Consider the following 23,361-nt stretch of genomic DNA (forward strand, 5'->3'; position numbering starts at 1 on the left):
ATGGCAACCCACTCCAGTGTTCTTGCCTGGAGAATCCCAGGGACAGGAGAGCCTGGTGGGCTGCCGTCTATGGGGTTGCACAGAGTCAGACACGACTGAAGTGACTTAGCAGCAGCAACAGACATGTAATACGGAGAAGGCAATGGCAACCCACTCCAGTACTCTTGCCTGGAAAATTCCATGGGTGGAGGAGCCTGGTAGGCTGCAGTCCATGGGGTCGCTAAGAGTTGGACAGGACTGAGCAATTTCACTTTCACTTTTCACTTTCATGCACTGGAGAAGGAAATGGCAACCCACTCCAATGTTCTTGCCTGGAGAATCCCAGGGATGGGGGAGCCTGGTGGGCTGCCGTCTATGGGGTCACACAGAGTCGGACACGACTGAAGCAACTTAGCAGCAGCAGCAGACAGGTAATATATCTTATGAAACCTTGCATATTTGAGAAATTGTTCCTGCTGGCTTTATTCACATGAGTAACAGTTTATCTAGGTATGGGATTCATATATCCTCTCTAATATGCATTTTTTCTCAAAATCATAAAAATTGCTCCATTTTCTTCTCACATTAATCAACATACTTTAAAAAAAACTAAGAATTTTTTTCATTCCATATCCCTAAATTCCATAGAAACAGGATACAGTCTATTTTGTTCACAATGGAATACTTTGTACTTCACGAAAGGCATGGAAAAATAGTTTTGGATATTTGCTTCTCCCTTTTATTCTGGTTTCATTTACCCTAACTCTTCTCTGAAGTCCATATCCCATCTTTTCTCTTGTTTTCATCTTCGTTTCTCCTTAGCTGTAGGTTCCATGCAGACTCTCAGCTTTGTCATATCTACCACTGACTGTATTTTCTGCATTGTCAGTTCTGTTCTTTATTGCTTAAAAGAAGATTTATGCCCTGCTGCTGAGTTTTCAGTTCTTTGAATTCTTTTCTTCTTAATTTCAGTCTAATACCTTCTCGTCTTAGATTGTTTTGTTTTTGTTTCATCCTGATTCTTTTTTTTATAATTGAAGTAGAGGAGTTATCATCAAGAAAGGAGAAAAAACTATGAAACCATTATACTGTACATCTTAAACTTTAAATGTATACAATGTTATATGTCAACTATATCTTAGTAAAACTGAAAAAACTATATTAATACGTATAAAATATAAAGTTAATATTTTTAAAAGGGGGGAAAGGGGCTTATAAAAAGGAAAGCCTGAGGACAGGAAGGACAAACCTTGCTCACTTCACAATTTGGTCCACTGGCGTGTCCCAGCAAAGTCAATCCCATTCTTTTAAAAGTTTTAAAACTTTCTGAATTGAGTTAGCCATTCCAGAAAGAACTCTGAGAATGAAGGAACATAACACTTTGGCTTTTTTCCAACACATATTAAAAATTTTAAGGAGCAAGAAGTAAAACAGAAAATTCTGATTGTCCAAATTATCCTTTAACATGTGCCCTAAAATTTAATTTTTTCAAGTATTTATTAGATACTCAATATGTGACTAATGCAGATATTTACCTACATTAAGAACTTGTGGCTTATAGCACTGCTATGCTTTAATTAATACTTTATGAGACTTTCTTCTTACACATTGTAGTGGTTGCAGATCTCTCTATAAATGTCATAAGTCTGTATATCATGGCTATTCTTTCTATAAGTTTTCCATGTCAGTCATTTTAATTTAGAGTTTACATGTGATCAAACTGACATTGGATATGTTTATAAAATTAGCCATATTTGTTTTCGAGTTCTATTTGAAAAGCAGACTCATGGACATATATGTTTAATATGTTTGTACTCCTTGTGAGTGCATGTTTTCTCAGTCACTTGAGTCGTGTCTAACACTTTGCAACCCTGTGGACTGTAGTCCTCCAGGTCCCACTGTCCATAAGGTTCTCCAGGGAAGAATACTGGCATGGGCTGCCATTTCTTCCTCCAGGGGATCTTTCTGACCTAGGGATTGAACTCAAGTCTTCTGCATTGCAGGTGGATTTTTAAACACTGAGCCACCGGAGAAGCCCTTTATACTCCATAACTGGAAACAAACTGTATCTTTTTGAAGAAAATCTTCAGTAGTATAAAACTGAGAAATCATCCTAGGAAGCTTTGCTCACTTACTTTAGTTTGTCTTCTAAGTTGGGATGGAGATCATATTCTGTTGTTAAAAAACTGATGGAAATTCTTTGTATCTCCTTCCATAGATTCTTTACAGATTAAAAGAAAAATTTCAGCTTTCCCTGAGACAAGATAAAGAGAAAAATCAGGAGATCCACCTATCACCCATTGTGTTACAGCCTTTGCATTCTGAGGACAAGACAGCCAACAGCATGGTCCAGCCTGAACAGGCTCCAAAGGTACTGAGTGTGGTTGTGGACCCTCAAGGCCGATACACTCCTGAGATCAAAGCTACCACCTCTGTCTGCCCTTCTCCTTTCAAAATGAAGCCCATAGGACTTCAGGAGAGGTAAGAACTTTTTCTAGATTCCCCTAACAGGTTGCTTTTATTGTTGTTGTTTGAGTATTCCTAACTGAGAAGGATAGAACTAGAGATGATTGGCATACCGGGTAGAATCGTTCACCACCAAATGAACACTAGGAGGAAGTGGTTTTTCTTGTCCCCTAAAAGAGTCTAGCTGTGTTATCAATAATCTTTTAGTCACATCTGATTTTGATAAGACTTGGGTCTGGTGTAGACCCAAGTCGAGTCTTCTTCAACTACAGGACAGCTTCTATAATCATTTATTGAGTGCTTTTAAAGGCCACTGTTCACACGTAACACTATCATGTTTAATTGTCATCAAAACTCTGGTAGATGGAAGGTATGGGAATAAGAATATTTATTAGATATAATAGAGTATTTCCCACCAAAGACCACATTCTTATAGGAAGGTAGAAAGAGTCTATACTACAAATAAATTTTTATACAGTTTTATCTCTGCTTCCCTAGAGCCAAACAAACAGTAAATATCTCAAGCTTCATGACATTATTTTTGTTGTTTACCTGCCTTTGTGATATACTTGTACTGGTACGTTCCCATTGAAAGGAAATTTAAATAGGAAAACTAGAATATGCAAAATATGTAAATGAGGGGCTAATTCTTTGCTTCCTCAAAATATTAAGTAAAGCTTTCCCATGGTATGTCTTAAAATAAGAAGCTTTGTGCTTACGTTTGAAATATGATTGCTATTATACCCAACACTGCACATTAGGGTGGTGGGGAACTGAGAGCTTCTCAAGGTTCATTCTCCCAGGTTCGTCCTCCGCTTGTTTCCCTGGGTCTCTATTTTCTATCACTGTCCTGGTTGTTGCCTTAGGTTTTTAGATCATGTATGTAAATTTTGATTGTATTTTTTATCATATGCACACACATATACCCCATATTTCAGAAAATATAGTTTGGGGCTTTAAGAACTGCAAAAGACCAAGTGGGTAATTCAAATTTCTTTGAAAGTATTATCAAAGAACAATAAATGAAGTGAAAAGAAAGGAGTTTGTTGCAGTGATCGCCAGAGTTCTATTAAAGAGTACTTTGACTCCATCATGGAAGGGAAATGGAGAACAATCAAGTCATTCTTCCTACCTCCACCCCCAGAAGACTTGGTTTCCTTATGAATCTACTTGGGTCTACATGGACCATTCTCTTACTTAGATGCCACCAAATTGCTGTCTGGGCTGCAGTCTTAAAGGGCAGACAAGATGAACTTTCTCCCTAAGGCCAACCAGAAGAATGACTCCAGACCCAGCTCTGCCATTTCTGGATTGAGTGATTTCAGATGAATCATTTTACCTACCTGGGTCTTGCTTTCTTCTTCTGCAATATGAGGGAGCTAAACTTGACTTCTTCACTTCCTTCAAGCTTTTCTATGCTTGTTACCTAAATTAGTTTCATGCCTTTATGTTTGCTTCAAAGAGAAACCTTGAAGAAGTTGTCTGAGCAGCAGTGGTATAGCAAGCTCAGGGTGGAAGAAAAGATCTGGTCAGATGAAAGTGATAAGGGGGTCACAAAGATGATTTAAAGTTGATAATAAAACTGACTGAAAATCAGATTAATTTTTATTAGCATCATGCACCACCAGTTCTGAGCAAGGTCAGCAGTTTAGTCCTCTGGGGAGAATCTATTTCCAGTATCCTGCCCTTTGTAGGCTACTGCTGGGCATGTTTGAATTTCAAGGGGCGGAAGGTTAAGTATCCATTAATTCATTTGAATGAAGTGAATGTTTAAGAAAGGATTGCACAGGGATGGTGTCTTGCTCCTCTTTGTGGTCTGCATTGGGAACTCTGGATACTAAGTGTGTGATCAGTGTTAAGTGGATTGCCTGCCTCCTGGTCTACAAACTTTCCTGCATCCCCACCCATTGCCTTCCACTTCCTGCCTTGAGCAGGAAAAAACTCTTCTCTCCACAAGGGCTGCAGCTCCTCCCTCCCCACCCTGATCACTTTATCAAATTTCTTCGTCTATGTTCAACTGCAACATTTTTGCTGATGCAATACCCTTAGCATGAAAATGGTTCCCTTTTGTATCAAAGAAACTCCCTTCATCCAGTCCCTCCTCTGATTTTTATCTCTTCTTCCTTTCTCAGATGTGTCTTAAATAGGCAGTTTATTTGGTGCCTCTATGATCTGTAAGCCTCCATCCTCACTGTTTCTCTCACATCTTTTTGCCAAGTATGTCAGTGGTCTAACCACCAAAGTCAAAGCGCATGTTTTGTTTCTCTTTACATCCAACATTAACGCCCACTTCCTGTTTGAAACTCTCTTCCTCTGGCTTCCAAGACATTAGTTTTCCAGTTCTTGAGTGGCTACTTTTAGGCACTGATGAACTTTCTCCCCATAACTTCAGAGTTTCGTCAGAGAGGTAGATTGAGCTGAAGCTACTTCTTTAGGAATCAACCATGTAAAAGGCAGTAAGAGAAGAAGAGGAAAATGGTCTTGGATTACCTGTGTGTGGTTGGACTACCCAGAAAAGAGACAAGTGGTCCTGGGGTGAGGAGTGGAGGTAAGGAATAGGCAAGGAATATGGGGAAGGCAATTCAAGCATCACTTTCTCTTGAAAGTCATTACCTCCTTCTGCTTCTTCCTCTCACCCACCTTCCAACCTGGATTCAGTTCCCTCTCCCCCATGCCCCTCTATCCTAGTGCCATAATCTTAAGTGCATATAGTATTTATAAACTTCTTAGGTAAATGTTTTCATTTAATCATCTGTCTTACCCCATAAACTCTAGGCTCCTTTAGGGCACATAGTGATTTATTTGTCTCTTCCATATAGAACATAATTCCTAAAAAGCAAGAGCTCCTGTCAATAAATGCTGTAATGAATGTATGAATGTTATACTGAATAATTCTCAGGTTAACAGCCAGTTCTTGTAGGGAAACACCTTATTTATTCCATCGTCTCTATTCTCATCCTGTTTTTCTACCATACTTCCCTTGCCAAGATGTCATAGTGATGAGGGTTTTAAGAGTGGTGAAAGATGAGAGATATACAGTGTTCCATATAGTAGAAACTTTCCTGAGAATTTTAAGCCTTAACACATAATTTATGTTTATATGTTCTAATGGTGCCTTTAAAATAGCCTTGTGTTTTATAGCCTTCCATCTCCTGATCCCAAAGTGAAATAATAATCCTCTGTTTATTGCATGAAAGTCTGGCTTCATTAAAATCACTATGAGATCATAAAAGCTGCATTATGAGTCATTTGTCCCCAAAAATCTTTTGGGTCATACCATATAAATCTCTCATCCCTGAGGGGGAGAATCTATTCCTCTGACATAATTGATAATAGAATATAATTTTAAATTAAAAATAAAGGAAAATATAGAGACTAATTGAATATGCTTGACTGAGTACAAAGGGTATACCCTGAAAATTATGCAGATCAAAGAATTATAAGGGGAGGGACAGAGCAGTCCCCTTGTTTTCCTCTATTTCCAACTAGTCACCAGGTCATATTGATTCTTACTACTTGGATTTCCTCATTTTCAATTCCTCTCTTTGTAGCCATCACCCTGGACCTAGCTCTCATTACTTTATATTTGCATTATTCTGTCCTATGATTATAAAAATGGCATTAAGACTAATGGGATTATATATTTCACATATATGACTTTATTTCATCATTTTTGTCTGATCTAATTCTCTTCCCTCCCTCAGTTCATACTATACACTCTTCAGATTTATCTTGCTATAACAATACTTGCATTATGTTACATTGCTGTGTATGAATCCTCAATAGCTCTCTTTTGCCTGCAGGATAAGGCACAGACCACCTTGATGAGCCTTAGAGGTCCTGTACTATCTGGCTCTGAATGTTCTATTTACCACAATGCCCCCAAATCAACCCTGTAGTCTGTTCTCAGTGGGCCATGTCCCTGTCTGTGTGCACCTTTGTTCACCTGGTTCCTCCTCATCCTCCTTACAGCTATCTCTAGTCTCCAGGTCCCAACACAAAACTTACCTTCTACCTTTGGCCATGACCCCTACTAAAGCCCACAGTGTTTTTTAACACCTCTGCATTCTCAACATGTACCACACTTCTGGCAGTGATTTTTATTAAAGGATCATCTAGAAAAGGACTGAAATGGGGTTTTGATAGATTGTCCTGTCCCCTCACTAGCTTGCGAGAGTCATAACAACAGGTACAGGCTCAAGATATTTCTGTGTGTTTCACATTCCTGTGTATTCCATGGTTCCTGTAAGCACGGTATATTGTAAGCACTTGAAAACTATTATGGAGTTAATTAATTGGAGTGCAAGGAGATCCAACCACTCCATCCTAAAGGAGATCAGTCCTGGGTGTTCATTGGAAGGAATGATGCTAAAGCTGAAACTCCAGTACTTTGGCCACTTCATGCGAAGAGTTGACTCATTAGAAAAGACTCTGATGCTGGGAGGGATTGGGGGCAGGAGGAAAAGGGGACGACAGAGGATGAGATGGCTGGATGGCATCACCGACTTGATGGACATGAGTCTGAGTGAACTCCGGGAGTTGGTGATGGACAGGGAGGCCTGGTGTGCTGTGATTCATGGGGTCGCAAAGAGTCGGACATGACTGAGTGACTGAACTGAACTGAATGCTCCTTTACATATGAGGAGCTCAAATATTTATTTTAAAAATTCCATAAAAACAGATAGTCTATGATAAACTACTGAGCTGGGTCTCTGTGTTAATACTACTTGATATTTACTAAATAAGTGACTCAAAAGGTTAATTAAGTCCTTTTGGTACAGTTTTCCCTATCTACAAAATAGGTATGATGGTATCTGTTCCACCTTTTTTCAAAGGATACCATAAAATTAACAATCAATATAGGGACCCTCCCTGGTGGTCCAACAGTTAAACTGCTTCCACTGCAGGGAGCATGGGCTCAATACCTGGTTGGGGAACTAAGATCCCATGTGCAATGTAGTGCAGACAATTTATTTTTTAATTTTTAAAAAGTTTTTGAATAAAAATTTAAAAACCCAATCAATACAAAATGATATTATTCTTTTAAGAAGAAAAATTAAATCTAGTACTGTTTTCATTTTTCATTCTCTGATCTCATTCCATAAGCCTGTACTAAGTCAGTTATCGGAGAAGGCGATGGCACCCCACTCCAGCACCCTTGCCTGGAAAATCCCATGGACAGAGGAGCCTGGTAGGCTGCGGTCCATGGGGTCGCGAAGAGTCGGACACGACTGAGCGACTTCCCTTTCACTTTTCACTTTCATGCGTTGGAGAAGGAAATGGCAGCCCACTCCAGTGTTCTTGCCTGGAGAATCCCAGGGATGGGGGATCCTGGTGGGCCGCCGTCTATGGGGTCGCACAGAGTTGGACACTACTGAAGCGACTTAGCAGCAGTAGCAGCAGCAAGTCAGTTATATTTTTGAACTTAAGAATGTTGAAACTTAAAAAAAAAAAAAGAATGTTGAAACTTCTTTTAAACTGAATTGATACAGTTGAACCTGCTATTCAACATCATAAATATTTTTAACTGTTGCTTGACTTAGAGGTTTTCTAATCCTGTTTATAAATTTGGTTACTTAATACTATTTAATAATTAATATTAAATTGAATCAATTCTCATCTAACAAAGAAATTCATTTCCCACGTGAGTCCATGAATTTGAGAGCTACATTCAGGTGCTTGCTCCACCCCTTCTACGTGTATAACCTGCTTGTTCACCAGTAATGAGAACAGCACATGCTGTGCAAAGGTCTTGTGACAGTTGAGCCAGACAACCAACATCACAGGCCGGCTCAGCAAGAGGCCACGGTTAGCTCCTATTCCTTCTTCCTTTGTCCCATTCCTGTCCTCCTCAAATTCTTCTCTTGTCCCTCTCAAGGAAACTGTATTTTATAGCTGGTTTTTGCCAGCTTCCAAATGCCCAGTAAACAAGAGATCACACGCAGCTCTTAGAATGGTACACTTTCTTCTGTACGAAGACAGAGAACTTGTAAATAGAAGTTTCTGCAGATTTCTCCTTTAGGCTATTGTGTGACTAATGGAGCCAATTTTATGGGAAGGAAATCAACAGGTAGATTCACATTATTTCCTCATTTTTCTCATCTGGTTTTCTATTAGAAATAAAAAGCGAGCAAAGGCAATTAGAAAACTGTCCAGAAAGGAAGGATGGACTCATTATTACAAGGCAGTCTCACTCCTGACTTAAATTTGCCTCAGAAATGAGTGAATGGGCCAGTAGGCGTATGGCGTTAATGGAGGTTTTCTTCCTATCATAATCAAAGTCTCCCTAGACCCTCTAGGGTCGCTGATACCCAATGACATTCATTCTCTAACTTTTCTTACACTGTACCACAGCATGGTTTGTTCTGGTGTCCATAAATACTGTGCAAATGATGAAAAAGCACCCAGGTATGTGAGTTTAAAGGTTTTGTTAGGGGTTGCAACCTGGCTGAGCCTGGGAGATTTCTTTCAGAGCTGGAAAGATGTCTGCAGTGGAGGAAGCAATGGAAACGCAGGCATCAAGAGAATGCTGAGTATTCTACACCTAAACTCAAAGCCTTTGTTTACTGTCATTTCCTTGAAGCAAGGGAAATGTCTTGACATCTACCCCCTGCCCTCCCCTACAGAGAGACATTTCAGTGCTCAAAAATTTTAACTTAGGAATGCTGTGCAGTGTTTAGTTGCTCAGCCGACTCTTTGTGGCCAGTCCATAAGGACTGTAACTTGTAACCAGTTCATAAGGACAGTTTCCTCTGTCCATGGGGTTTCTCCAGGCCAAGAATACTGGAGTGGATTGCCATGCCCCCCTTCAGGGCTTCTTCCCAACCCAGGGATTGAACCCAGGTCTCCAGCATTGCAGGCAGATTCTTTACCAGCTGAATCACAAGGGAAGCCCAGGAATACTGGAGTGGGTGGCCTATCCCTTCTCCAGCAGATCTTCCCGACGCAGGAGTCAAACCTGGGTCTTCTGCATTGCCAGAGGATTTTTTTTACTAGCTGAGCTACCAGGGAAGCCCTTAATTTAGGAGACACATACTTGATTGTTCCTCGACTGATCTCCCTTTGGAGATATAAAGTAAAGGAAAAAGTGTAGAATGTATACAACTGAGCATCAGGGTACAAAGCATAAAAAATACTCTAGAAATTAAAATCTGTATTCACCACATGGACCCATGAGTGAAAGAGGGGTTGAACTCCCTCATTTTCTGTTTAGTGAAGCTGAGAGTCAGAATCTCCTTTCTTGGTCATTTCTTAGGTGTTAGATGAGGTTCCTTCCCAGGTGGCGCTAGTGGTAAAGAACCCGCTTACCCAGTGCAGGAGACAAAGGGACGTGAGTTCAATCCCTTGGTTGGGAAGATCCCCCGGAAGAGGGCATGGCAACTCACTCCAGTATTCTTGCCTGGAGAATCCCCATGGATGGAGGATCCTAGAAGGATCCTTTACGGTCCATAGGGTCGCAAAGAGTCAGACATGACTGAAATGACTTAGCTATGCCCTAAAAGCAGCCTGACAAGGATTCTTGTCCCAAGTGATTTAGAGAGAGCTTCTGGGAGAAGCCTAAAGGAAAGCAGGGGAAGCAAAGAGATGCTTTCCATTGACATCTGGCCTCAGCCTGACCACACAGGGAGAGCTGGAACATGAGATGTTCCACCTTGAGGGCATCTGTACCCCATGTCAGTCAGCCATTGACTTCAGGCCACCTGAGGATGGTGGAGGCATTACTCCTGGGTACTGCTGGACTAGGCCACTCCCATCAGCCCGGGGCGATTCTCCAGAGAAGAGGCAGCTGTGTGTCATCCTCGGTCAATACTCCCAGCAGCTGGGGAGAAGAAGGTGCAGGCACCAGTCTAGTAAAGGTGATCTGGGTGGGGAACCAAGAGCGTTACTCCACTCACCAAAGGTGATGACACCAGTTACAACAGAGCCAAGTTTATATTCCAGGTTTCCTTGATCGTTCCAGGCTGTTGTGCACATACCATAAAGCCTCCTTCAAATAAACACTATTTGTTCTAGTGGAATTTAGAACCCGGTACCATGGAACACAGTCTATCAGCCACAGTTCATGGCTCAGCCTGACAATATGCGGATAATAACATAACAAACAACCATTAGAGATCAATCCTACTGAACTCCAAGTAACATCAATGAAATTAACTCAGTGAGATGTAGTGACCCTTTATATGCACTTTCTCATTTAATCCTCACAAGGGACTTATTATCCCCTCCTTACAGTCAGGAAACAGAGTTTACATTATTGCCAAAATAGTGGAATAGTAAATTTCTGGGGATGAGAAAATGACAAACAGAATTCGAATCTGTGCAGTGTGGCTCCAGAGAATGATCTTCTAACTGATCCTATATTGTGCGTGTGTGTGTGTGGTGGTGGGGGAGGAGGGGTGGTGGAGAAGTTTAGGGGGTGTGGCACATTCCTATCTTTTATGCAAAATAAGTGAAAAATATATTATAAATCAGTATGTTTATGGAGTGTCATGCTGTTATTCCTCTTAACAAATTTCATGCTTGGCTTTGGGAACGCTTTTTGGCTTCTAAATCAAGTAGAATTCAGCTTTATTGTGTATGTATATATTGGCTGTGCCTTGGCAGTTTAAACATGGGACCTAATCCCTGGACCACCAGGGAATTCCTCTAGAATTCGGTTTTATGAGATTAAGTTTCAAAATACTCAAGGCAGATAACGATTTCATGGCCAGTCTAGAAACTCACTGTCTGCTGCAGGTTTTCCTTGCATCTGGTTGCTCCCACTCCAGAAGCCTGGTGGTAATCCAACATGAAGGACCACAGTGGTGGCAAATACGAATATCGTAAAGAAAGCAGTCTGAAAGGGAGACATGAGGCAGCAGCTCAGAAAACTCCAGTCAAAGACTGCTCTCAAGGGTTGTGGCAGGGAGGTCTCTATTGTTCAAACAGCCTGAATAATAAGTAAGTCCATGTCACCAGCCACTGTGCCTGCATGGGAAGAGAAATCGAATAATGAAAGGTAGCATGTTGACCACTCACCTACCACATGCTGCCTACCACCAGGCTAATGTATTGATTTTATCTCCTCCACTCTTCGCAGCATCCCGTGAGGCAGGTACTATTTTTATTCCTTCTTGCAGGTAAGCTAACAGAGAGAGATTGAATATCGTGCACAATGTCACAAAGAAATAAAGATGGAGTGGAAGGGTTAAATCTGAAGAGTCTGGCTCCAAAATCTGCACATATCCACTCTGTCCTTACATCCTCCTAGACGATGCAGATGATAACATTTTAAACTTCTCTTATTTTATAATCATATCCTTATAAAATGTTTTTATGAGGATGTCCATATCTGGGGAGGCTTTGGAAACATGCTGCAGCCCTTCATTAATGGGGAACATCAAGCAGGTTTTTTCTTTATCTGTAGGACAGGCACAATCACATTTTTCTAACAGTGGAATGAGGTTCTGAAGGGTTAGAACAAAGCTTTATATGGTTCTTTATTATTTTTTTTTTTAAAAAAACACTGCAATTGAAAGGATGGAGGTGAAAGTTTTTAAATCTGCCTTAAATTTTTTATGGAAAATGAGGCAAAAGTTAATAGTGGTAAATGAAAGAAATGACAGTGGCTACAACCCAGGAAGAGTAGAACAGAAATCAAGATATATTTTTTAAAGAATTAAGTGTAGCAGCATTCTGCCTAAAAAGGTAAAAATTGGCCATCACTTATTGCAAGCACAGACCTAGCTTCTCTCCAAGCAGACTGAAATGTTTGAGCCTGTGTGAATAAGTCCCAAGAGTACAGACGTGGAAGTAGCTAGCTCTACTGACAATCACTATAACAGCTCCTTTCCCCTCTCCACCTTCCTTTCTTCCCCACTCATGGCCCTTGGCAGAGTAACAGAGTAAGCCCCACTGGGTCCTCTTACTGCCATTTCATCCACCAGACCACCCTTCCCACAGGCTGCCTCATCCTGAGATTCAAGTAAAAAGGGCTTCTCAGAACACCATCCCACCCCATTCTTCAACATCTATGAACTTGAAACCTGATCCTGACACTGGCTTCCAGCTTTACTAGGTGATCTCTGTGTCCACTCACACTATGGGATACAAATTCCAGCAGGCTTCTGGGAAGTCTTAAAGCCATTCTGTAGGGTCTGACCTATTTTTAGGGAGAATCATGTGCTTCCCCCAAGCAGCATAATGATAGCATTTCAACAGAGTTCTTGTCCTGACCTTCAAGAAGAGGTTGTGTGGTATAATTGTTTGAGGTTCATATTGAGCAATTTCTCTTTCTGTGATTAAATTAGAGTTTCACTGTGGAGAGTTCTAAATGCACTGCTTTTAAACAAAAAATTTATTTTATATTGGCGTATAGTTGATTAACAATGTTGGCTAGCTTCAGGTGTACAGCAAAGTGATTCAGTGATACATATACATGTATCTATTCTTTTTAACCCTCTTTAGCACTTCCTTTATAATTCAATTGGTAAAGAATCTGCCTGCAATGCAGGAGACATGGGTCCCATCTTTGAGTCAGGAAGATCCCCTGGAGAAGGCAATGGCAACCCATTCCAGTATTCTTTCCTGGTGTATTCCATGGACAGAGTAGCCTGGCAGGCTGCAATCCATGGGGTCACAAGAGTCAGACATGACTAAGTGACTAAACCACCACCACTGCTTTTCAAATTGCTTTCCATTTAGGTGATTACAGAGTATTGAGCAGAGATCCCTGCCCTATACAGTAGGTATAGAGAACTCTCAATCTATCCCTTTCCCCTACCTCAACCTATCCCTTTCCCCTACCTTTCTCCCTTGGTAACTGTTAAGTTTGTTCTCTAAGTCTGTGAGTCTGCTTCTGATTTGTAAATAAGTTCATTTGTCTAATTTTTTTAGATTCCCCATACAAGAGATACCATGATATTTGTCTTTCTCTAAAGTCAGATTTCTAGTCTTTGTTAGCAGACCATGTTACAGATCTTGGTGTACAGGTTGACAGAATTAGGTAAAATAGCCCTTTTTGGAGAAGTGTTTTAATCAGGGCAGGCACAGACAATTCCCAGAGTATTTGGCTTCCTATTTTGAGAGAGTCCAGCTCTGAATCTCGGTTACTGTGTCAGGAGATTTTAGCTTGTAGGCAAAGTCGTTTGCTTTTGGAGTTACTTGAAATGTGTCATAAAGGTACAGCTCAGGGTCCTACTCTCTGCGTTTAAAGGACTGTATGAATATTTGTTTTCCTGTAAGGTGATGTTCTACCCTGTTCTCATCAGATTTTCCCAGCTCTTGATACATGACCTGTTTTAGAAACATACTGAAAAATCACAGATCACTCACAGGAGATGACTTTAGCAAAATTATTTTTCAGCCAATGGATTGGTTTGGTTTTTTACCTGTAAGTATATTACAGACATTAAAGTGTCATTTCCATTTAGCAATTCATCATGGTTTGTTGTTCAATCGCTCAGTCATATCCAGCTCTTTGCCACCCCATGGACGCAGCACGCCAGGCTTCCCTGTCCTGTACTATCTCCCAGAATTTGGTCAAACTAACGTCCATTGAGTTAGTGATGCCATCCAACCACTTTGTCCTCTGTCGTCCCCTTCTCCTCTTGCCTTCAATCTTTTCCAGTGTCAGGGTCTTTTCCAATGAGTTGGCTCTTTGCATCAGGTGGCCAAGGTATTGGAGCTTCATTCAGCTTCAGCATCAGTCCTTTCAATGAACATTCAAGGTTGATTTATTTAGGATTGACTGGTTTGATCTCCTTGTAATCCAAGGGACTCTCCAGAGTCTTCTCCAATGTCGTAGTTCAAAAGCATCAGTTCTTCGGTGCTCAGCCTTCTCTATGGTCCAGCTCTCACATCCATACATGATTACTGGATTATCTGGGTATAATTCAAACCGGGTGGCAGGGCTCTGTTTTCTGATAGGTTCTGAAGTCTGCCCAGTCCATCTGATTGTATTGATAGTACTATGGGGAAATAGTGCCCTCCAGTGGATAACTGTATGTTGAAGCAATTATTAGTCTCATCTAGGGAAAAGGAAGCTGGCTCTTGTTTTTGTTAAAAAAAAAAAATCCATAATGACTTTAACGTCCTCTCTGTCAGATGAAGCCTAATCTTTTTTGGCAGATACTTTAGAAAAAGGTCTCAGCTAGTGAGAAAGAGCTGTAACTTGAGAACAAATTAGTGTGAATGTTCTCAAATATGATATGCTTTCTAAAAATGCTTAGCTTCCAATCATTTTCATTTCTCATTAAATCCACAGGTAATTTTAAAGACAATGTGTCCGATGGAATTATTATTGCCTACTATGTCTTATATGAATTCTTATATTTAGGAGCCATTTCCCTCCCCTAAATCAGAGGTTTGAATACAAGCCTCAATATTTCTTCCCTTTTCCAGCCTTTTCACCCTGCCTGCCTCACTCCTCATTCCCCCCACCACTTTCTCCTCTGGATTCTGATTTCCCCACTTGGTGGTGGTGATAGCACAATGCCTGATACATACTACATGTTCCTTAAATATTTGTCAGTCTCAATACGGAAAGGGCTTTCCTGGTGGCTCAGCTGATAAAGAACCCACCTGCCAATACAGGAGACGCAAGAGACTCAGGTTCAGTCCTTGGGTCGGGAAGATCTCCTGGAGAAGGGAATGACTACCCACTCCAGTATTCTTGCCTGGAAAATTCCATGGACAGAGAAGCCTGGTGGACTACAGTCCACAGGGTCGCAGAGAGTCGGACACAACTGAGCACGCATGCACAATGTGGAAAAGGAAACAAGCTCTTAAAATTAGGTTTATTCTATGGAAAGAAATACTTCAAAAAAAAAAAAAAAAAACAGACGATCCCCATCATTCCTCCATTGCCTCCAGACAGAAGTCCTCTGTAATTTCTGGCCTCATGAACCACCACGAGGGGCTGAGAGACTCCTCTTGTCTGTCCTGGATCTCACACTGCATCACGGGGCACGAACAGACACATAAAAACCCTCATTCTCCTGCTCTGAGTATGGTTTCCCTACTCGTTAGTTTCACTCTTGTTACGCTTAATTTGCTGTTGAATTTTGGTCCCTAAGTTGGCATCTTGTTACTAGATATTCAAAATAACATTCTTCTCCTGATAGAATCTTTAGTCTACCCACAGATTCTAAAAGACAAATTGGAATTTTCAACCCACTTGAAGCAATAATGTGAGTAAAAACGATTAAGTGCTAAAGGACCTATGAGAGTGAATACATTAAAAGTGCAGCAAAGACTTGCTATATAGCCTGAAGGAATAGACCTCACACATGTATCCTTGGCCACATTAGTCTCTGACAGACACTCAACACTGCATCCTTTTTCCAGTCTGTCTTTTTCTCAATCATTCCCTTTCTCATTCCTCAGCACACCTTTAATAGATCTGTATCGTCCTCCTTAAGTTCCCTTCCTTCTTCCCTCACTCTATCCATAGAAAAAAATAAAGACCTCTGGGAATAAAATATCTTTAAACACACCACACACACACACACACACACACACACACAGAGGCACACATCGAGTCCCTCCTAAGAGCTCATTCATCTGTTTCCTTACTTCCTAGTTTCACACACATAGTAGGGGTTCTTTAAATATTGGTTACCTGATCCAATGTTAGCATTATTCATGTTTCAGCTATGAAATGTCCCTTTAGTTCTAGAAAGCCCCAGCACAGAGGAAGCTTCTCACTTGCCATTTCATTCTTGAGTGCTTACTTTCTCCAACCACTTATGGTGACCAATGAGCTTTTTCAATTCTTTTTTAAGCCTATCTGCTCCTGTTTAATGAAGAGTCTTGTAAAATTAAAGAGATTCTACCCCAAACCTGTTATTGTAGCACAAATATGCATCATAACCCTTGAACAAGAAACATCATGCGGTTGAATGAGTCCACATTTGTGAAGTAACAGGTTAGAAATCTATGAGAGCTCAGATCACAAGATTGAAAGTTTTTCCAGGAGAGGCAAGATTTCTTCATCTTTGAATATTCTGTAGAGCTTGGATGGGTGCTTATCCATCCAAAACTATCCTTATCCTTGTGTTTACTTTCTTATTACACATTTTAAAATGTTAACCTTCTTTTTTAAAAGTAATCATAGGCATTTTGCAGAAGGAAGATACTGTCAGCGAACTTCTTGTTCCAGGTGACCCTTATGATCTCAACCATGGTGGTAATGGTTGATTTGCCATCACTGTTTTGTAGAAGACAGTTTATTTCTTGAACCAGCCTTTAAAGTGTATTATCTTTAAAAGTGTTTTATTGCCCACTCCATCCTCATAATTCATGGAGGGTTAAATATATCATGGGCAGAAACTAATAGGAAAAAGCTCTTATTTTAGCCAAAATTTGTACAAGAGAAGGACTTAGGTACTGGAGCAATTTGCTGCTGCTGTCGCTGCTAAGTCGCTTCAGTTGTGTCCGACTCTGTGTGACCCCAGAGACGGCAACCCACCAGGCTCCCCCGTCCCTGAGATTCTCCAGGCAAGAACAGTGGAGTGGGTTGCCATTTCCTGCTCCAATGCATGAAACTGAAAAGTGAAAGGGAAGTCGCTCAGTCGTGTCCGACTCTTCGCGACCCCATGGACTGCAGCCTACAAGGCTCCTCCGTCCATGGGATTTTCCAGGCAAGAGTACTGGAGTGGGTTGCCATTGCCTTCTCCGACTGGAGCAGTTTAGAATAGAGTAAGTAAATTTCCTTCCAGATGAATGGGTGAGAATTCAAGAATGCAAGTGATAAAGCCTCATGCATACGTAAGGTATGGGGGCAGATTTTATGTATTTTGGGCAGATTTTATGTATTTGGGCAGATTGAATCCAAGAGCTTGGTTGGTAAGTATGCTGGAAGAATGCACGCAGAGCTATTAGTAGAGCAATTGGTTCCTCCATCAAATGTGAAATCCTTAAGAGCCATGCTCTCAGCAAACGTGTGAGTAATGCCCCCAAGATTTCTAATTTCTGTTTTAAAAACCCTTCCGTATATGACCTGTAGGGGGAGCACTGAAACAACAGTATACTTAGAGAGTGAAAATGTGCTCCTCAGTGTATGACAGAAATTCCCAAGCAATATTCTGCAGCTATGCCCGTAAGATCAAAGTGGGGAGGGTATCTCATGAAATCTTGACTATGGTGTCAATAAGAGTCATTCCGAAATACGTTTGTTATGGGTTATCCTTCCCTGAGGTGGGAGCATATGCCCGAGGTCAAATGGCATTAGAACGTCAAAAGCCTAAAAATATTAATAATAAGTAAAATAATAAAACATGGCTTACACCTGATTATATCCCCACACATTATCATCCTTCCAAATACTACACTGCGTCATTTAGTGAACGAAGCTGTAGGCTCCTTAGAGTAAGGATGATGTCTTACACCATTAATGCTTGTATTGCTTATCAAGGTACCTAGGGCACATCAGACCTTAACAAGTGCTGACTGCCCCCTCTCAGGTGATGCAGATAGTAAAAATCTCCCTCCCAATGTGGGAGACGTAAGAGATGTGGGTTCCATCCCTGGTTGGGGAAGATCCCCTGGAGAAGGAGATGGTTGCCCACTCCAGTATTCTTGCCTGGGAAATGCCATGGACAGAGGAGCCTGGCGGGCTACAGTCCGTGTGGTTGCAGAATCAGACGCGAATAAGCACACAGGCACGTGCGTGCTCTGCTGTGCCCCTCTCTCATCTCCACTCGCTGCTGGTGGCAGTAGCCGTGTGGTAGGCATGGTGATAGTCTGGAAGTAGGTGGTGGTAATAGTAGAACTGGGGCATTCTTGAAAAGGCAAAAATACCACATTTTAGAGTTGACAGAAACCTCAGAACAGTGGTTCCCAAACATAATTTTACATCATATTCCCCTAAGGGCTTGCCAGGTAGCACTAGTGGTAAAAATCTGCCTCTCAATGCAGAGCACATAGAGACATGGGTCGGGATGATCCCCTGGAGGAGGGTATGGCAAGGCACTCCAGTATTCTTGCCTGGAGAATTCCATGGAGGAGCCTTGCAGGCTACAGTCCCGAAGATCCCCTGGAAAAGGCAATGGCAACCCACTCCAGTATTCTTGCCTGGAGAATTCCATGGAGAAGCCTTGCAGGCTACAGTCCCGAAGATCCCCTGGAAAAGGCAATGGCAACCCACTCCAGTATTCTTGCCTGGAGAATCCCATGGACAGAGAAGCTGGCAGTCTACAGCCCATGGGGTCACAAAGAGTTGGACATGACTAAGTGACTGAGCATGCAGTGTGCACACAGAGCTGTTTATAATGAATATAAATCCAGAAATAACTCCTAGAAAAACTGTTGCTTACTCTCAGATACATTTTTCATTGGCCGCATGGAAACCTGATTGCAGTAAAAAAAAAAAAAGTAATAATTTCTCTTAGAAGTTCTTTTGTGAAGTTTTCTTTTGTACTTCTTTATGATTAATTTTAATACATTATGTGTCATTTATGCTTAGAAGTTAAATATTCTGATTTTTTATCCTTATAACCCATTCTAAAATTGACGTTTTATCTTATCATTATAATTAAAGTCTTTAATCACCTTTTCTCAAAAGTAATTCAGTTTTTTAATGTTCAGCAAAAACTCCTCTCCAGAAGGACTTTTGTATCAATAAGTGTCTGAGTATTTTAATCTTCTGAAAAAGGAAAAATTAAGACTAGGACCCAGAACTCAATATCATCCAGCATGGGGCCCTTACAAGTTTATGAGACAATTTCAAGATTTCTTCTTTACTATATTGCTATCTGAAGCCTTTTGTATGATCAAATATGCAGCAATAAACATGTGGCATCTTTAACACTAGGTAAGAATATATATATATATATATATATATATATATATATATATATATATATATATAATTTCTACCAAAACCAATCCCATCCTGCCAATTCTTCCCCATGATCTTCCCTATATGTACCAAAATTTTGAAAAGATAAAAAATTGAAAAGAGGAAATGGAAATAGTAGGAAAGAACCTTATTTTTTAAATGCAAGCTATCCCACAATGACAACAGTAATAACAGTTAACATTATATTGAGTGTTTACTACATTCCAGGCACTGTTCCAAATGCTTTACGTGTGTAGCTCAAATACAGAACAGTCCTACAGTTATTACCGCTGTTTAACAGGAGGAACACGGCCCCAAGAAGTTTTGTCACTTGCTCAAGCTGGTCGTGGGAACCATAAAAAGAATATAGGTGATCTGGCTTCAGACTCCAAGCTGTCAACTGTTGTACATACATTTCTAGGGCATTACATTTTTACCCAAATTTGAAGCCTGATTTTTGTGTTATAGTGTCTTGCTCACAATAGACACAACAAATAGACATTTGTTGTATTGAATTGGAATTTTGATGAAATGTTCCTGAATTCAATTGACCAAAATACAAGCAAAAAGATAGAGTAGACCTTTTTAAAAAGAAGTAGAAGGATGAGGAGGGGGAGAGGGAAGGGAGGAGGGGTAGTGGGTTGGGGGAGCAGGAGAAGCAAGAGGAGGAGGAAGGGTGGGGGCATCATTCCTTACTGGGCTTCAGCGTGGGTTCCCTGGACAATGTCTAAAAGTTATGTTGAAAACCACCTGTCTTCATGATCAGTCTCTGATATGAGTCTATATAAGAAGCAATACTATTTAATTATGATTCCCTTATTTAGGCTTAGACAGGTCCTAGAAGACCCTCCCTTAGCAAAGAGAGATAAACTCATTGAGTTTGCCTTCAACCAGAGTTTTGTTGGAGTCCTGAATGGTGAATCCATTCATCCTAGAACTTAACAGATAGTCCAGAAATAAAGTCATCATTTGCTCATCTGTCTCAGAGTCAGATGTTTAACCCTTTAATACTTAAAGTTTCAGGACAGTTGGTAAGGAAAACAATAAATAAATTAAGTATTGCTATGTTATTATTCTAAAAATAATCACTTTGTTCTGAATGTTTTCCATTCTTTCCCACAATTTTCTCTATTCTATTAAAATGGTTTGTACCACAAGGACAATTGTCAGTTTATATAAATTCACCGAACTTGGCTGTTGTACATTTTTTTTTTTTAACCAGTATTCAGTTCCCAAATCAAGAACTGGGGAATCTGAAAATATTTAGTGACAGAAGCATAAAAATGTAATACACTGAAAAGATTTAGATTTCCTGACTAAAATATAAAGGTTTCCCTAGATTTAGTGGATAATTTTACTCCATTGTGCTTTATTTATTCTTAGTATAACTTGAGGGGATTGTTTTCAGGATAATGTCAGGATAATTGTTCAAAACTGAGCTATGGGCCAACCCAAGGGCATTCTCCTGGGAGCAGTTAAGCCAGAACATACAAAAGATCTCTCTTCTTATCAAAATTATCTCTTCTTAAAGATAAATGAGGAAAGGTTTGACATGAGATAAAGATAAAAGCAAAATAAATCAGTGACTAAATGTCTTATGTGATCTTAGGACATAGTTAGATGGCAAATACATTATGTCTCCCAGTCTCTTCATGCTGACTTTATAACGGGATAATATATAAGATGTCTTTTGTGCACGGTTGACACCCTTCCTTTCTCAGAAAGATAGTGTTGGCCATGAGGCTGTGCAAAATGTTGGTAGATATGAGAAATCAATGTTTATCCAACTCATTAATTTTTTTCAATTTTTTATGTACTATACAAATAATATGTTCTTACTGCAGAAGTGATGAAAGCATATTTAAGCCAAAACAAAAGCACAGAAGTTATTTCATGGTCAGTGCCGCCACCAGAGGGAACCACCATTAACACTTTCTGTATATCTCTCTAGACTTGCCTGCACACACATACACATCCTCACACACACCAGACCTCTAGTAATCGCTGGTAACTGTGACAGCAAAGGTTGCATCAGGAGTAAGAACAAGCATCAACCGTAGTTTTATCAGCAGCAGTAGCAGTGTTAGCTACCAAAGGTGAGTTAGCAATATCAGTAACAAAAGAATCCATAACCACAGTGGTTGTAACTGCAGAGAAAGCTGTGGTGATTGTAGCAGCTGTCTTGGCAACAGAAATGGCATCAGTAGCAACATAGGAGCATAATAATATTAATAATACCAGCTAAGAGTTACATAGCACTTACCATGTACTGAGCACTATTCTGTTTCACATAGACTGTCTCAATTAATTTCCACAACAAGCTGATGAAGTAAATGTATTAGTTGTATCCCCATTTTTACAGATGAGGAGACTGATGTACATTCCAGTTAGTAACTTGGCCAAGATCACACAGTCTTCATTTAATCTTAGCCAGAAGGCGAGAAGCGATCAAGATCACCCAGTCTTAAGGGACAGAACCTGAATTTGATCCCCAGCCAGTCTAACCCCGTAACCCACTTTAACCAGGATGCTGATCGTAATAACATGAATTCTAAGATACAGTATGAGAAATATTTTACAATTTACCTATATATTTACATAATGAATGGATGAATTTTGAGAATGATCCTGAAATTGGAAAAATAGAAGAGGAAGATATGAACTAACTTCCCCAAAAACATCTCTTTCAACTAAGAGATGATCATTTCTTACAATTTTCGTAAAGTGTCTTTCAAAGATAATATATTTTGAAAACATTTCTACTCCCTTTTTCATTAGCCCTCAACAATCTGTCCCTATCCTTTTGGGTTCTTGTCTAACATTTTAGAGTCTCTGACTGCAATTTCTTAAAAACAGAAAGCAAATGAACCATACTGCCTAATTTGTTATATCCCTCAGTTTATAGATGAGTCTCCGTATTTTTAGATACATGGAGTATTTATGTTTAATAAGTACTTGTGAGTAAATGAATAAAGCAATAAGAAATAAAATTTTAGAATACACACTAGAGGCAAATAGAACCTTATTGGACCAAACACATACAATTGCAGTAAGAATGCTATTTAGTGCTGATGGTAACAGCAGCCAAGGGAATAAGAAAAACTTACACACAAGCAGAAAAGGTGAATGACGTTGGTGCTTTGGTTCTATATTGACTCTGTTTCACCTTCCATAATTGCAGATTTTGAACATTTAAATTACAAATAATATTAATATTTAATCTGCATGTACACTTGGACTGTCCTTATAGAAAATATTTCCTCTGCTCCCTGAAAGCTATAAATATAAGTCAAGATAGAGTAAAACCTGAAAGAAAAATTGACCTTGGTGCATTGGTAAAATTTTATCTTTTGTATGATGAGAAATGTTTAATCTTGGGCAAAATATATGACCCCTAACATAAGTTTTAATTTTTGTGTGCTTTTTAATGGTTTCAAGCTGTCAGAAAGGGCAAAACTGGAAGTCAATGTACTTCAAATATAAAGTAACTTAAGAGAAAAAACAATCCCCTCAAAAGTCATCTTAGGACTTTTCTGCTGAAGTTTCAGTGATATGACTTGATTTAATTTCCAAGACTCTTATCTGTAGTTTATTCTTGTTACTGCAGTTGCTACTGGTTTTTAACTTTGTACACAGGAAACCAGTGCCAATCAATTTTGTTCCCAAGGTGACAGGAAACCCTGGTTGGTCAGATGTTGATTGTGCTTGCTGTTCATGCTCCACCCATCATATTTTCTTCCCTTTTGGCTGAACTTAAGACAAATCAATCAGCGATCACCATCTGGCAGACAGTTTGGGTGTCTTCTCAGTGATTTGTTTGTTGCCCTGCATGGTTAAAAAGTGAAAATCCAATGCATAAAACTTGCAAGCTCTAAAGAGAAATGCTGCCAAGAATCGCTTGTAAGGACTTGCATAGATGGCCCATCTTTTGGCTTTTTCATTGAAAATGTGAATTTTCTCAAGTAATGGAACATCTGTTGAATAAATAGTTCACCTTTTTTGGTGATGGTCAGCTGCTTACCTCACCCTATTGTAAATTCCAGAGATGAAATGTGGAACAGGGAACAAGGAAGGACTTAGAGAATGGTAAGCTTTTT

General features: G+C 40.0%; 1 protein-coding gene across 1 annotated transcript in view; it reads left to right on the forward strand.

Annotated features, from left to right (window-relative positions):
- PTPRR (protein tyrosine phosphatase receptor type R) overlaps positions 1 to 23,361 on the forward strand; it is a 278,629-nt gene that overhangs the window by 167,989 nt on the left and 87,279 nt on the right. The window contains exon 6 of the mRNA XM_069584641.1: positions 2,198 to 2,460. Coding sequence (XP_069440742.1) covers positions 2,198 to 2,460 — 263 coding nt within the window. The remainder of the gene's footprint in view (positions 1 to 2,197; positions 2,461 to 23,361) is intronic.

The sequence above is a fragment of the Ovis canadensis genome, chromosome 3, assembly GCF_042477335.2.
Source record: "Ovis canadensis isolate MfBH-ARS-UI-01 breed Bighorn chromosome 3, ARS-UI_OviCan_v2, whole genome shotgun sequence".
In the NCBI taxonomy this organism is placed as follows: Eukaryota; Metazoa; Chordata; class Mammalia; order Artiodactyla; family Bovidae; genus Ovis; species Ovis canadensis.